This window comes from Artemia sp. Qi Xiang Cuo, chromosome 14 (genome assembly GCF_049724085.1).
Source record: "Artemia sp. Qi Xiang Cuo chromosome 14, ASM4972408v1, whole genome shotgun sequence".
NCBI lineage: Eukaryota > Metazoa > Arthropoda > Branchiopoda > Anostraca > Artemiidae > Artemia > Artemia sp. Qi Xiang Cuo.
In genome coordinates this window covers 3,139,399-3,156,805 of record NC_142807.1, presented here as the reverse complement: position 1 = coordinate 3,156,805, position 17,407 = coordinate 3,139,399, and the positions used below count along the sequence as shown (strand labels likewise).

Below are 17,407 nucleotides of genomic sequence, written 5' to 3'. Positions count from 1 at the left end.
ACTAGGACCGGTATTGCGTACTCGTTCCTCTTTGAAAGATGTATTGACCTCTAGATTAGAATTACCTACCAGAAAAACCGGAAGGTCATTGTAATAGGCAAATGACCCTGGTAACCCCAATTCGTTTAAAATATACACACATATCTATGCCTCAGGCGTATATTTGAATGTATATTTTCAAGTGCATATGGCCTTACTACTGATAAGTAAGACTAAACTTGACGAAATTTATATATTTGAAATCAGTCTAAAATTCCGATTCTTTTAAAGTATCTATTGGTATCAAAATTCCGTTTTTTAGAGTTTCGATTACTATTGAGCCGGGTAGCTCCTTGCTTACGGTTCGTCACCACGAACTGTTTGATATACCAAAGTAAGATAAAAATATAACACTTTAGAAAAAAATTTGGCCTATATATTTGATTATTAGGTGCGGGGAGGGGTAAAGTATGGCGGATCTACATGCCTAATGTGTTAGGTACAATTATTCTGCATATTATGTAGTGAGAATTGTTTCTAACTTCACACTGTCCATATACTTTACCCCCCCCCTAATATGCAAAAATATAGCCCAAATTATGTTTTCCATCTATTCTGTCACTTCTCATTGCCTTGTTTTTCACACATAAGCTGAAAGAAAATAACGAAAAAAACCGGTTCTATGATGCGTCAATGAATGAACAACTTGAGAGGTATGGCGCATATCATACAAGTACCAAACTGTTAAATGGGATATAATTGCCATTTAAAGGTGATTCAGGAATGGCAACTATTATTTTGGTTAATCTTTAACAGTTACTTGCAAAAACAAATTAATCGGATTTCCAAAAATAAACCTGAAACCCCTAAGATAACAGCGTCAAATCAAAACGAAAAATGCACCATTTAAAACACATGGTCAAAAACTGTAGAGAAGAAATACAGTTCCCTATCTTGAACAACGAGTCATCTTGAACATCTTGAACTATCTTGAACATCACTTTTTCTATGGGAAGCACTAATATGTCTTATCTTTTTTTTTTCTTCGCCGCTAGTTGAGCATCGAAACATCATAAAGAGTTGTTCAAAGACTCCTTTGACAGCCAATCTTTAGGGGCGTTTTTTCACTCATCAATTCGCTAAGATCTTACATCTTTTGTCAGAAAACGCTTAAAAGTGAAATCTTTGAACAAAGATCTTACATCTTTGGTCGTTTTTGTGCAAACGTCTTTCATCATTCTGCTCTAATCAGCGGTCTGAGAGCAATGGTTAGTAGATCATCAAAGTTCTCTCATCTATGTTCTATATGGCAGAGCTGTGTCGTTTTTCAAGCGTTTTGCTAACATCAGTGAGTTTTGAGATCTCAGAGCTAAGATGAGTTGAAAAAACAGTAGTCATTGGAAAAAGATGTAAGATCCTAGTGCTTAAAAACGGCCCTAAGGATACCTGTGTCCTTTTAAAATTTGTATATATAAAGCACAGTAGACAGAATATACCAGTAAGCTTATCGCAGATCATTTCTGGTCATCGTGAACAAAAAGCTCCTCCCACTTCTTTCTGCCTTAGCTTGTTTAGCCTGTTTCTGCATTAGCTTTTAAGCTTATCGCAGATCATTTCTGGTCATCGTGAACAAAAAGCTCCTCCCACTTCTTTCTGCCTTAGCTTGTTTAGCCTGTTTACCCCTGTCCGGGTTTTTATAATGGGTGAGATAGAGAATGATCATACTGGATAATATATGAACTGTGATATAAAGCCATCATGAAGTGCCATATTGTAGGCCTACAAGAAATGGCTCTTTTTAGTATCATTTCTGGGGTGGAAAAGCTGGAAAGCATGAACAGAGTGATCATAATTTCAACGGTCGGAAACCCTAAACCTGAGGTTTCAATTAGTTCCTCTTCTACGCTCCCCCTACCAGCCCCATTATTAAGTTTAATAAATCATCTGCTGACTATCAGAGCTAGTAGGCTGCTGGAACATCGCAGAGGGATGTTTAATGGCTCATTTGAAAGCTCTTGAACATATCTACGTGCTTCTGTCTCCATGGCCGAAAATCCTTAACCAGATACTTAAAATTTCCCTGTTGAAAGTCCCCTCCCAGTATTCTTAATAAGTGAAAATGAAATAGCGAGTGTTGAAAAAAAAACTGCTTGGTAGAAATGCTTTCACTTTAAGTTAGTTTTCACATATTTGGGAATAATTACTACTACTAATACTACTAATACTAACAACAACTTACCGCAGCACCAAGTCACCTCAGGCCAACACAGCTACTCACGCTCCTCCTCCATCCCAATCTATTCAAAGCCTCCCTTTTTACACCCTCCCAGGAAGTTCCCACTTCCTTTAAATCTTTCTTTATGACGTCCTCCCACTCCAAACGAGGAAGACCTGCTTTCCGTTTAGCCCTAGACGGTTGGCCGAAAAGGACAATCTTTGACAATCTTTCATCCTTCATCCGCACAACGGGCCCTAGCCACCTCAACCTTTCTTTCATTATAGCTCTAGAAAGCAGTATTGAACCACACTTGTCGTAGAGCCTACTGTTTGTAATACGTTCAGTTAGCCGGGTACCCAGAACAATCTGTAAGCATTTTCTCTGGAAAAAATCTAGAAAATATTCAACCACTTTTTGGAGCCCCCGTGCTTTAGAGCCATATTTAACCACTGTCATCACTGTAGCTTCTAATATTCTAATCTTGGTTTGTAGACTTATTTTCCTATTCTTCCGAATATTGTTTAACTGTGAAAAAACACCCTGAGCCTTGGCTATTCTACGTTTTACATATTCATTGCTCCCACCGTCTCTCTTAATAATACTACCAAGGTAAGTGAAGCTGCCCACCTGATCAATCTTTTCATTACCCAACGTCGCCTTTTCATCTTCCCTTATTCCTAGCCTTAGTGACTTAGTCTTCTTAACATTAATTTTCAAACCTGTTCTAGCACCCTGAACTCATATAAGCTCTACGAGTTCATTCACTTTGTTTACTTTCATCTAGGATGCTTAAATCATCAGCACAATCTAAGTTCAGGCCTCTTTTTTCTTCCCCATTTGTTTCCGTGGTCTCCCATTGCCTTTCCTGTGCTCCTTAAGACAAAGTCCATCAAAATAATCCATATAAAGGGGAATAGAATACAACCCTGCTTATTTAGAAATAGCGGCAAATACTATTTATATTCACCCTAACAGTAAAGGCCAAGTGCTAAAAACACTTTCGCAAATTTCGAAAAAGAACTTGAAACCTTAACAGAACATCAGGATTTTTCTTTTTTTTTTCTCCAGCGATAACTGGGCACTTGGACATTTTAGGAGAGTTGGAATGTGTAACCCTGCAAAGCTTTATTCCCTTGTCCCGTAGAGGAGTGCTTGAATTGGTCACTGGTTTTGACGTCACATACAGGCGCGTCATTTGGGTGCAGGAGGAACGCATTACCCATCCGAATTTGGATTTTTTTTTTTTTTAACAATGTATTTATCATAATGATATGACCTTAACGATCAGTTCTCCTAAAATCTTACGGTCTTGAGAAGCAAAAATAACGTAGGCTAAGTATATTTTCTTATGAAAAGTTCAAATTTTTTTGCAGTATTGCCGCAAAGAAATTGCAATAATGCTAACACGAGTTTTTTTTTTAATTACATTAAGTAGATATCTGAAATTCTTTTAATAGCCTTAAGTTTTCTAAAATCTCTGCAACTCTTCAAAGGTACCAGGAATAATATAACCGTTGGGCTCTATATGTGACAAAATTGCAAATTTTTTGTAAGGAAAAGTTTGTAAGAGAGGTGCGAAAGTAAAACCTATATTGAGTACACTGTTTTAACGAAAACTCAAGTTGGATTCTTTATTATTTTTTTTTTCGCCCAAGTTAGACAAAGATCGGTACTTATGTACTATCTGTAACACACGCGAAAAGTGATGTTTGGTTAATGCTAATGAAATAAAACAAACTACGATGAAAATATAATCATTTAGAAACAAATTTTGGCTATATATTTGCACATTAGGGGGGGGGGGGTTAAGGCAAAGCATATATTAAATACGTAGCGTAGACCAACCTAGGTACCTTTTTTCCCCTTAACACCAAAACCCAATAGTTTAAGTATTGTAAACGCAATGAAAAACCAGGGTTTCCAATCCAATTGTCTATTGAAAGAAACCCGTTTGACTAGTTTCTTAAGCATCTTCCCTATATAATAGGGCACGTGTGTTACAGATAGTACATAAGTACCCAAAGATCTTATTGTAAGGTTTATCGTGTATATATTTCTAAAACCTAAAAACGAACAAAAAAAGTGTTCATAAAGAGCTAAATTGAAACTAATAACTAACAAAAATAATTCTTTCACTGTTTATGTAACATACATCTGCAAAACTGAATCAAATAAACTAACTCGTGATATTTCCCTATTTTCATAGAATTCTGAAAAACTAGTGCTTTACTGAAAAGTGAGTCTGCTTGAGTTTTTGAAGAATTACCATCGTGTATCAAACTGGATTGAGTTCATGGCCGCAAAGACTATTTAGATCATTTTAAATTACTTTTTAATTTTTTAGTTTTTTAATTTAATTATTTAAATTCTCCGCAAGCTACTTAGGGACTTATGCGCTCCTATTTTGTTTGTCATATTTTGCTGTGTCGGTTTTGTACGTGTTTTTTTATATAATTTTTTCTTAGCAAGTTTGTATATATTAATTCCGCATTTCGGGTTCACATTCAATATTCATACATCCTATTGCTGCGATCCTTGGTAATTTCTGTTTGACTAGGCTATAGAAAAATGATTGTTCTTCACGTGGTTATTCACGCGATTTGTATTTTGCAATAAGATAGCAAATGTCACGAGTGTTAAGTTGAAAAGAAAGCAGACAACTTTAGGATGCAACCAAAAACATCTAAATATATTCCCCGGTTTATGAGGATTGTCATTGTTGTTGTCCAAGCCCAGTAATTCGAAATCTGCACTGTAATATCTAAAAATAAATTGCTTTCGTTAAATGTTATCTTTTTAATTTGTATGGCTTTTGTGGTAAGCTTTTGGTCCAATGGCCCCCGTAAAAATCTTCCTAGTGATGAGAAAAGGGCGAGTGCAAACCCGCGAAACTTTCAAAGTAGGTAAACTTCTTTCGAAAAAGTCTATTCGCAAAAAACGACATGTTTTCCGAATTCTACCAAAATATGTCCCACCTATAGATTTTTGGTCTTCCAAGGGGATAAATTCCTGATTGGCCACCTTAAGGGTACCTTGGCAGGATTTCCAAGGAATTATTTATTCTTAATTGAAAATCTGCGCGGAATCCCTCGGACATTATGTTGGTTCCAACTCGGGTGTTCTCTTATTTAGTTAATAATATTTTTTTTCTATTGTAAGGGTGTAACTTTTTTTTAACTAAAAATATAAATATGATAAACTAGCATTTGTTTACCTTAATAAATAAAATATGACTAAAGAAAGAAATATTCACACGAGGCAATGCACGTGTTTACACTATTGCTTCCCACTGGCTTATAGGAAATTATTTTACAGTCGTAAACACTATTGTGCCCATTTATCAAATATAGCCACGCTAATGACCTCGACCCCCTAACAAAAGATTACTCCTACTTATTCATATGCATCACACGGCCCCTTATACCCACAAGGGCCCGTTTCGTCTGAGAGCTTTTTTCCTCAAATTAAAATCAAGTAGATTTAACAATAAAAATGGCAATGAGCTAGTTCCCTTCTTGAACACTAAATAAAGAGGCAAGCCTAGAGGCTAAAATGCTAAAAGAAAGCTAGAAGAATCGATCCAGGGCAGAAATTCATGTAAGCCACGACAGACCATGCGTGACGCCCTGTGGAAATCACAAGGATGCTGAACGATCCAATCTCAACTCTCAAGTGTGCTCTTAATTGTGTGATTAATTAATTTCTTCATTTTATTTTTTGTAAATAAATATCTTTTTCTATTAATGCTCAAATATACTCTAAAGTAATTGATTTAAAAGAATATAGTGGAAAACGCATGCAAATCTTCTTCGACAGGAGGGGTGGGCCTTAAAATTCCTTTTTGTCGGAAAAAGTGCAATTAATAGTTTGTCCTTGAAGATTTAATAAATATAGAAAATATTGAGGAATAGAACATAATGTAAAATCAATAATAAGATAGATTATAATGTTACCACTAAGATAGACTATTATATATCTATAATGTCTCTAGTAATTTTAGAATCATCTTATTTTCTGTGATTACAGAAACACAAACTTCTTCAGACCCTTGAGCCCTAGATAATCCAATGTCAAAAATAACAAAAAAAGAGTGTACTGTCCCACGAGATGTTACACGTGTTTTGAAGATGGAAGTTCCCGTCGGGTGATAAGTTGATTCAGTCTTGAATTGATTCTCAACTCCTAAACACTAGTTCTGTCGGCTTTGTGATGAGAAATGACCTTTTTTAAGATTTCTTTTGTTTTTATTCAAATTCCTTCAATTTTATCGCATCTGCACGGGTATTCACCTTCCTAATAATTATGGATAAATATTGGGTCGATTCTCCTCATGGCAGCAATGGATTAGGATATGACAGGTAAGCAGCCAGTAAATTTTTCGTTGTTCATATTATTGACTCACGAATAAAGTAAACATACCACTCGATGCTTTTTTTATGCTTTTTCCAAATATAATAATCATTTTTGTCGGAAATGAATTTCACCCCCACCCCTATATATACCAATTCAGGGTATTTATTTGCACATTAGGGGGGTGGGGGTATATTTTTTCTGATATAAATGAGATTGAAACTTCCCCTTGCCCCTCTCCCCCTCTAATGTGCAAATATTGATGAGAGTGTAGATTCTGAATGAAACAGTAGCCTGTAAAACAAAAAGATTAGGCTAGTAGCCTACATGGGCGCCCATAGACTGAATTTTAGGGGGGGGAGCTTACCTGGTCTAATCGACACTTCCAGTGCTGTATAATTGAAATCTCAAGACAAAATATCATAGGCAGCGCGATAGCGCTGCCTAAGTAAAGAGCGATGTGGGCACAATATGTTTTGGTTACGAAATCATATTATTGAGTTAGGAATAAAGTGAATACACCATTCAATGCCTTTTTTTATGCTGATTACGAATATAATACGTATTTCTATTCGAATTTCAGCCCCCCCCCCCTACATCTGTCCCTTCAGGGGTAGGGTTGGGATAGTCTCTAGGCCTGTAGGGGTAGGGGTTTGGATTTCCGATAGAAATGCTTATTAAATTCGTAATCAGCATAAAAAAAAGGCATCGAATGGTGTATTCTATTTATTCCTAACTCAATAATATGATTTCGTAGAACTTTACCTATGTTTTTTTTAGACCAGGGCACTTCTTATAGAAAGAAATGTCATTGAAACTTCAAAAGAGCTCATGGAAGGCAACCAGCTCTCCCCCCATGGAGGGCAACCAGTAGTAGTTTTAAGGTCCGGAAACTATGACTCTGAGAATGCAACACCCCTCCCCCCCACAACCCTCAGCAAGGGTTGTAAGTTAGGGGCCTATGCCCTGTGGGGATAGGCTATAAGTTTTTTTATTATAGAAAGGGTGGTCGTATAGACCTCAGAGGGGGCTCATTTGATTGGTAATCAGAAGTTCTACTGGCCTTTTGAACAGTCAAAAGTGATTGGAGATCATCCAGCCCCCCCTCAATACACCACTCATTTCCCCAAACACATTCAATCATAATTTTTTAGATAGCCATTTCGTTCATTGTAGTTGAAAGGTCCAGAAATTACGTCTTTGAGGATAACTCCCCCCCATACAGCCCTCAGGTCAAGGGTTATAAGCTACGCACTGGGGGCATATAAGGTTTTTATAGAAACGGTCGTCGTATAAACTTCAAAGAGGGCTCATTGGATTGGTAATCAGAAGATATAGTGCTCTTTTTAAGAGTGAAAGTGATCAGAAGGCAAATAGCCCCTCCCCACACACAGACGTCGTATTTTCCAGAAACGCACCTGATTTGTTGTCGTAGAAACTTCGAAAAGGGCTCAGTCAAAGTGATGGAGGGCAATCACCCCCCCCACGTCCATCATTTCCTCAACACTTCCAGTCAAAATTTCGAGATATTTATTTTGTTTGACGTAGTTTAAAAGTCCAGACATTATGTCTTTGAGGATGAAAACCCCCTCACAGTCTTCAGGGCAAGGGTTGTAAGGTATGCCCTGAGGGCATTTAAGATTTTTATGGAAACGGTGGTCGTATAAACTTTGGATTGAAAACCGGAAGTTGAAGAGTCCTTTTTAAGAGTCAAATTTATCGGAGGGCAGCTATACCCGCCTACGTCATATTTTCCCCCAATGCATCCGATAAAAATTTTAAGATAGCCATCTTGTTCAAAAATAGTCCAAACATTTCATAATACGTTCTTTGGGGTTGAAAAAACCCCCCAAAGTATCGGGATAAGGGTTTTAAGTTATGCCCCGGGGGGGTATAAGGTTTTTATTAAGAAGGGGTCTTATGAACATTAGAGGAGGCTCTTTTAATTGGGATTGTATACTTTCGGGTACATTTGAAGGATCAGGCAATATGGAACGAAATTAGCCCCTCCCCTCTCCGTAATATGTTCTTTTCCCCAAACACATTCGATCGAAATTGTGAGATAACCATTTTGTAGGCAATAGTGCAAAGAGAATATAGCAATGTCTTCAGTAATCAAATATAAGAAATATTTAGGCGGACGTTGAACTAAATTAAAACAAACTATGATCATGTGAACTTTCAAAAAGGTGACAAAACAATACTCAAGAAAAATTTATATTATTAAGTTAGATCTTTAAGAGTAAGTTGTGGGGGATTTTGAACTAGTCAGAAGGCACTATGTTTATAGTTTTAGTACTACAACTACATTTACTGTAACTAATGACGCTTAGAGTATTAAGGTGAAACTTCTAGGAAGTGTTTAGGGGGCGTTCTAATTAAACGAAAAAACTGTATAGATGCAGGTTTTCAAAAAGGCATATGAGCAATATCATTGGCAGCAACACTCTATAATAGCTAGAAATATCATTGAAACATTCAAAGAAGCTAATTCGATTCAAAATCCAAAGTTCTAGGGTCCATTCTAAGAGTAAAAAGAGATTAGATGGCAATCAGCCTGTCTCTCAAGCCGATTTATTTCCCAAACACATCTAGCCAAAATTTTGTGACAACTGTTGTGTTCAGCATAGTAGAACGGTCCAGCAACTATGCAACTATGTCTTTAAGGATATTTTGGCATGTCAAACCCCCACAATTATGCCAAACTATGGATTCTTATAAAAAAAACCCAAAAAGATAAAAGATTTTTTTTCACGAAAATGATTTTGTCAATAAAAAACGAACAGAAATTCATCTAAAATAACTTTTTCCGCATAACAAGCTTTTCATAAAAAGTAAAGAGTCCCATTAAGCCAAAAATGGGCAGAAATGAAGTCAAGTAATCATCCAAGCGTAAAACTACCACAAATCACTATCAATAAATAATTGAAAATGAACAGAAATTAGAATAAATAGCCGAGTCAAACTCGAAACAAGCAAAAACTAACAACAGTAGGGTTGATAACCCCCATGCCTTCTCAAGACCAGAACTTAATTTGCGCTTTACTGAAAACAAAATATGTTTAAATATTTTCACTTGATTTTAGTTAAATAAGTAAAAAACTTTTTTTACTCACTTTTTTTACCCGTTTTTTATTTTAAGGAATAAATATCAGTGTAGCTAAATTAAACTGACAATCTACAGTCATTTCTTTTTTCGATAAAGCCTAAGTTATGTTCTGGTCTTGAGAAGGTGAGGGGGTTGTCAGCCCCAGTAATTTTAATTTTTGCTCGTTTTGAGTTTGACTCGGCAACTTAATATAGTGTATGTTCGTCTTGAGTTGCATTTAAATGTTGACAATGATTTGTGGTAGTTTTACGCTTGGAAGATTACTTTACTTAATTTCTGCCCATTTTTGGCTTAATAGAGCTCTTTTCTTTTCTTTGAAAACTTATTCTGTGGAAAGTTTTTTTTTAATTAATACAAATTTGTGACACCGTCATTCAGCCAGGGGGGGGCTGGTGCCCCCTTGCCCTCCTTGTGGGCGCCCATGGTAGTCTACTGGGCCTATTGTCTTCCTTATTTTATGCCAATTCGCAATATGATAGTCGTGTTTTTGACAATTACCCCACCCCTCTGATGGTCCCAGATATAGCCCTAAATAATATATTTCCTCGTTGTTTTTATCTCGTGATGCGTCATGCCTTGTAAAACGATTCATTGTATTCTTGACCAGGTGAAATCTGTCTGTGATTCAATAGCAGGGTTGCCACCGTCAGTAGGATTTTACTAGATCTAGTAAAAAAAATCTAGTAAATTTAGAGGATCTGATAAATTTCCCGAAATCTAGTAAAAACTAGTAAAAAATCAGGATTTATAGTAAACAAGACTTTTTTTTATTTTCCATGAATTCAGGGAAAAAATTATCGTAAACATATGACAATTTACAATTTTTGCTTGTCTGTTTTACAATTTACAATTTTGCTTGTTTGTCTCAGTGACAGACAAGCAGTGACCTATTTTCGTATGCAAACCCGCCTGGTCCAACGTCTAATGGTGGACGAAAACAACTTTTTGTTTACTATACATTATAAACCAAAAATGAAAATGTGATGATGCTATGGCTCCAGATGACTAAGAATCTATTAGAAAAATAGCAAAAGCAAACCACTCAGGGTGAAGGTGAATCTCCTCAGTTTGAAAATTTTTATTGAGGAAAAAGGAGCTTGCTGAGAGAAATTAAAAGTAAGGAGAAATGTAACATTATATATATATATATATATATATATATATATATATATATATATATATATATATATATATATATATATATATATATATATATATATATAATAATTTTTTGAGCATTTAGTAAAAACAGATGCGATCTTGTAAATTTTTCGTCTCCGATTTAGTAAATTCTTCCAGGTCAGGGTAGCAACCCTGTTCAATAGTCTTGACCAGGTGACCAGGTCTGTCTCAGTAATTCAATAGAATTGTTGAATAAAAGCATTTTTTTTTTTTAAATGACTTAAAAATGTGGATAGCAATGAAGGGAAACCTGATAATCTGATTAGCCTATTAGAAACATGCTGAATTTTATAAAGTAAGAATTTCATTGTATTAGCGTTTTCTTTTAAATATTTTTGTGTATATTTCTAGGGCTCTATCTGGGACCATCAGGAGGGGGTGCATCGGCAGAAAGCTTACTTTTACCGTTGATTTTGAATTGAAGTTGTCAAGTATTTTGGGCCATAGTTTGCATAGGTTGCATCAACACTGGGCTGGGTAATCGTAGACAGAGAAAAGCCAAGACAGATAGTCCAAGTAATTGAGAGGCAAATGTTTCAATGGCTGGGGCACGGGTAAATGGCAGGAGTATGAATGACTCTCTAATTGGACACATACTTGTCAGGTTAGTTTTTGGAAAGGCATGCCTGCCTAGAGTCTTAGGCATGCTGATCAAGAATTTAAAAAAGAGGCAAACAAGGCACACCCGCCTATGGTCTTAAGAAGGTTGACCAAGAATTTAAAATTGACATAGGACCATAAATGTGCTTGAAACAACAGGCAAAACTATCTTATAAGGCCATCTTTATATTGCAAATAGTACCTATTCGTTGCCTAAGCTTAGCCCCACATTCTGAAAAAAATTTGAATTTTTTACAAATTTTTGGGTCACTTGCCAGAGACTCTGGGCGGCTGGGTACCCCCAAATATTGTCCCAAATTCCTCTCTCAATTTATCATTGTTCACGGATGCCCAGCGTCTCCAATCACTTTCCCAATAATATCTATTCATTGTCTCAGCTCAGTTTAGAAAATCTGAGCCAATTTCCACTTTTTCAAATTTAGGGTCACTTGCCTGAGACTCTGGGCAGGTGAGGTGGGCACCTCCAAACATTTGTCCCAACTTCCACTCTCGCCTTAGAACTTATTCACGGATACCTAAAACCGTCAACGGTTAGACTGTTGCCCTAGCGGTAACCATGCCATGCTCTACACACATACCAACAATATATTTTTGTTTTCCATTTTCACATGGGGTCCCCAATCTAGCTCATGTCCATCGCTTAGCATTCAGGCGTGTTTCGAATTCAGGCACATTTATTAGCGTGTTTCGTCGAGATTTGTTCATGCACTAGATATTTACCAATTTTTTTTTTAAAGCCTAGGGCTATATCTGGCACCATAAAGATAGGGGTGTGGGATACAATTGTCACGATAGCCATCATTATACTTGGAAGGAACCTTGAATGGGGACGTTATTTGTATATTTCTGGTGTTTCTAATTATTTTTTCAGTTTTTCGGTGAATCAGATAATTTTCTTTAGCCCCACCTACCTCCAGGTCAAAAATAAGTTCTAGCTTTGTCCTCCTACCAGTCAGAGTTTCAACAGGATACCCTGAGCCATTCCATAGACATTGCAGATATTCTGTTTTGATTACCTCGTACCACGTAATGTCTTTTGATTTACGCCGCTATCTAGACGCGCATAAATTCTAATTCCAGTATGAGCTCAAAGCGCAGAAACATTTAGCTGGATTCGAGACATAATAATTTAGCCCCTTTCCAACACAAAATTTGAAGTCTCCTGAAACCCCTCCCCCCCCCCCTCCACCCCAAGCTATATGCCGAGCTATACGCCGTTGCCGAGATATTGCAGGGATGCTGATTTGATAGCCTTGTCACGCATAATATCTTCAGATTTGTCTCTTTCCCCTCCCCAAGTCAAAATTTGAGGTCCAATTGCCCCCACAATACACCCTGAAAGTTTCCATTCGATCATCCAAGCCGTTTTTGATAGTATTGCGGATACTCTATTTTGCTCACCTGGGTAAATATGTCTTTCAATTTTCGTTTTTATACGGTGAATAGTGTAAACTTTCTTTGTTCACTTCTCTGTGAATTATCTACTTCTCTGTACAGTGAGACTTCTTCTCTTTAGGGCCTTATGGTAGCGTTGGCCTATTATCTGGGTTCTACCGGTGGAGGATGTCTAGAACTTCTAACCATCACATAGTTTATGTTTAGAGTATAAAACGTTTATTTATACATATAATACAGTGAATGTACATATGGCGAGGACAGATACAGAATTCGAACTGACTCAAATAATCTAAATTGGTAACTTATATTCAACACAATCTGCAGATCCACATCCGGGCATTTGACAGAACTGTAAGCTTCTGATAAAGAGAATTCGGGTTGGGTTGTTGACCATTGAGTTTCTTCCAGATAGGAAATATTATTGCTTTATTCTAAGAAGTGGGGTTGTTGATTGTTGATAACTTACAATGTTTGTATTTTAGATAGTGGGGTTATTCTGGGTTCAAGTGACCTTGAGAAGGATTATACATATGAATTTCTGACATATACTTAGAATTTTAATTATTGGTTTTAACCAAGAAAAACCTATTCCAAATTTTTACGGATTTGCTCCGGGTTTTTAAAAATCTTTTTTTTTCAAAAAAAAAAAACGATTTTATATACTCAAACAATGGTTCAAATAAAAATGACAAGAAATAAAATAACGGCACTAAAAATTAAAAACAACGACCAAAAAAACTATTTTCCCACGTGTCACTGAAAATTAACTTTATATTGTCATGCTAAGTTTACATAAAATTCGCATAGCTACACCTAATATAAAAATTTGCACATCGTCAGAATATCTTTTAAAAGAACTTAAATTTGAACAGAACACTTAAACAAAAATGGTAATCTTCAACAGAAACACAATAAGATTTTCTTTTACTTTCCTTTTACCAAAGCTTTAATTCTTTTTTTTTCCAAATTATGCGGTTCTTTTACTATTTATAGGATATCAAAAGGAAATAAATATATCATTTGAGAAAAGTTGGTCAGATACCTTTCGATTGTAAGTTTCATTTCTCTATTTTCCCTAGTTAAAAAGAAAGCATTTTTCCTGTCTAGCTAATCCGCATAAAAAACTAGCTACATCCTCATTTTGAATTAACAACGATTACTAACACTGTTTATAGTACAATAAGACACCAATCTCCACAATAATTTTACTCTACTTAGCTCTATAATTATTTTAATACTCTCTATAATAGCCTGGAGGTTTATTTCTTTTTTTCCTATTGCTTCTCCTAAGACACTCGAGCCTGCCTTAACCTCTATTTCCCCTTTATCTACTTCTACACTAACTAGACTAGGCTCCATTTGAACCTCATGTTGTTCGCTAGAAACAGAGCTATCCTCCATTATTTCTGAAGTTACTACTGGCGTTTCTACTGGAAGCGGGTATACAGATGATGTTGAATCGATTCTCCTATGCCCACGAGTCTCTAACTCCAATTCTACAATTCTTGATTCCTCCGATATTGATTTATTTGTTATTACTGGTTGCTCCAGACAATTTTGAACTACCTAAAATTTCTCACCCGGACGTTGACATAAGCTATAATCATTGCTGTTTTTCTCTTCGTCATTAGATTTTAATCTACTAGTAGCAACATTAGGTTTTTTAATCATATAAATTTTTTCCTTGAAAATAGGATTTAAACGTAGAAAGCTTTCTGGATCATTGATAGGATTTATCAGACGACCATTCACTGGCCCTCTCACAGAAGTCACCAAAAATTCTTGTACCAGGAACGGTAAATCTTTACAAGTTCACAAACTTCGCATGTCACACAAAACTTTGGCCTTAAACCATTAATGTACTTTGGATTAGGGGCATTTTCTTGGTCATAAACTAAGCCCCGTGTTAAAGAACTGGTAGCACTACAGCATTTTTATTGTATTGTATTTTTTGAGATTTTCTCTGTTTTCCCATTTGTTCTTCACAAATCGTGTAAATCGTAAATAAATTTTTTACTAAGTTAACCATATAATTCTCATAATTGTCAAAATAGGCAATTGAAGGAAATGGTAGTTGAATATCCAAAAATGAAAGAGGCTGCCTACCAAAAATTACGTGATGTGGTGAATATTTAGTTGTGGAAGAAATAGTAGAATTTAATAAATACTGAACGAAAGGCAAATAAATATCCCAAGAATTGGGATGATCCTGACAATAAGCTTTTAATTCGGATTTTGTTCCTTTCACTCGATTCTCACTCAACCAATTCAATTGAGGTTTATAGCATGACAAAAAGTGATGTTTAATTTTTCACACACCTGTGAAATGGAATTTGAAAGGAAAGATTGATGGGAATCAGTGATCAAAATTTCAAAAAGACCAAAGTAGTGTATCACTGACTCGCAAAGAAAATTACACATAGCTTCTGCTGTTATCTTCGGCACAGCTTTCAGGATGCAAAATTTTGAATGTTTAGACATTCTCCAAGCATAAAATTTGAAGTCTCCCTTCCCCTTCCTTCTGCATCACCTGCATGTTTCAACTCAATCTCCTCAGCGGTTCACAAAATTTTTCAGATATAGTCTTGATAATATTTCTGCACCTATTGTCTGTGGATTTAGTTCTGTCCTCTCCCCCAGTCATATCTTGACGTGTGTTTGTCCCCTCCCCTCCTCTGTCAACACTCCCTAAAACTTCCAAATCGATTTCAATCAAATGGATGCCCCAAGCCATTCTCGAGATATTGAAGACACGCCATTTTTATAACCTAGCAACACATACCGTCTTTTGATCCATCTCGCATCTTAACTCTGGATAGGTTATAAGCTGCATAGAAGCTTATAGTGCAAATAGGTTTTCCTAGATAAGAGACATACATTGTTTACCCTTTTTGCTCTCCCAATACAAAATTTAAAGGATCCTAGTCCCTTTCTCTCTGCCTTCCTTTTCCCAGCATTAATTGAAAGTTTCAACTTCATCCCCAGAGCTGTTCCCGAGATCTTTCAGATATTCTATTTCGGCGACCTGGATACACATACTGTCTCTCAACTTACCTCTGTTCCCTCGCCAAGTCAAAATATGGGGTCCACTTGACCCCCCCCCCCCCCAACACTCCCTGAAAGTTCATCTCGATCTTCCATACCACTTCCGAGATATTGCCGATAATCGGAAAACTCGGGTTCACGTAGAGTCTTTTGATTAACTTAGGTCTGCGGGTACCTGATTTAAAAACTCATTGCTCCTCTAGAATAATGCTCAGAAGTGTGTGGAAAAATGTGTTCTGAAAAATTTAGCTGACCGCCTCTGGGAAAAATTCTTAGCTACACCCATGAAAAATAAATACGGTACCCAAGTCCGATTTGCAACACTCTCCTAGTCTTTACTTGAAATCTATTTTAAGGGCAATAGCTCGTCTGAGAGAGTTGACAGCACAGGGCTATATTTTAGTTCACAGAAGCGTTTCCTGAACCTACTTCTATATTTTGACCATGTTTCTCAGTATTTTTTGTTCTGCTTTAACCCTCAGCTCGGCTCGCAGTTTTATTTTTTCATTTCAAAATTTCTTCGAGAATTACGCAAGACGGAAGCGGCATATGCACAAAATTAGATCTGAAAAATCACGATTTAATCAGGTTTAAGACGATTTTCAATTTTTTTGTGAGATTATGTTTTCATTTTCTACTAGCTATCTTTTTATTTAAATTCTTTTTATTTTTGTTTTTTTGTTCTAGAGGTCAAGCATATCAATGTCTCCCATTGGACGATGACGACTGTGGCTCAGGTCGAAAAAAAACAACAAGGGTAATAATTTCGTTATTCTAAAGCTTTTTTTTTAATTAAATTATCTTTTAAAATAGTCGAAACTTCGAAAAATATTTTTTGGCTTATACTATTGATAACTGAAAAATAGGAAGAGCCTCTGCGCGTCAGGTTGAAATTAAAGAGTTGCTTAAAGTTCTGCTTGAAGTTTGCTTAAAGTTTGACTTTCTCACAACTCTTTTTTTTAAACAATAAAAACTTTAGCGTAAAGAGCGAGGCGTTGAGGAGGGCACAGCCCCTTTCATATACGGAATAATTTCTGTTCGTTTTAAGTTTTAATGTCGCTCCTTACTTTCAGTTTAAAATTATTTTTTTTTATTTAAAGGCTGCGAAAGCGGGGGGATTTGGGGGGCGGCAGCCCCCCAACTGTACCTTCTAATCCCTGTACGTTTTAAGGTTCGAACTTTTAACTCAGCCTCTTTAACTCTTTAGAAAGCGTAGTTTTTTTCAAATAATAGTGATAAAACACTATGGGTGGCAACGCTGGTGAAAAAATCAAACTAAGCTCTGACATTAATCCCTTCTTTTACAGATGTGACATGGACACCTATGCAAAAAAAAAGGAAAACGAACATGGAAGAGCCGTATAATTTATTAATAAAAATTCCAAGTACTCATAATGACTACCGCTGACTTATTTATGCCAAGTGTCATTGACAAGGCAAAACTGAAACTTGTTTTCAGCACATGTTTAGTGTCTCGTGTCCAAACAAGTGAATTACGCCTTATG

At 36.2% G+C, this 17,407-nt stretch overlaps 1 protein-coding gene across 1 annotated transcript in view; it reads left to right on the top strand.

The window, feature by feature from the left end:
- The first annotated feature begins 6,374 nt into the window (after positions 1 to 6,374).
- The window catches only part of cwo (transcription factor cwo), a 56,741-nt gene continuing 45,708 nt past the window's right edge, over positions 6,375 to 17,407 (top strand). The window contains exons 1-2 of the mRNA XM_089099819.1: positions 6,375 to 6,555; positions 16,590 to 16,659. Coding sequence (XP_088955945.1) covers positions 6,500 to 6,555; positions 16,590 to 16,659 — 126 coding nt within the window. The 5' untranslated portion in view covers positions 6,375 to 6,499. The remainder of the gene's footprint in view (positions 6,556 to 16,589; positions 16,660 to 17,407) is intronic.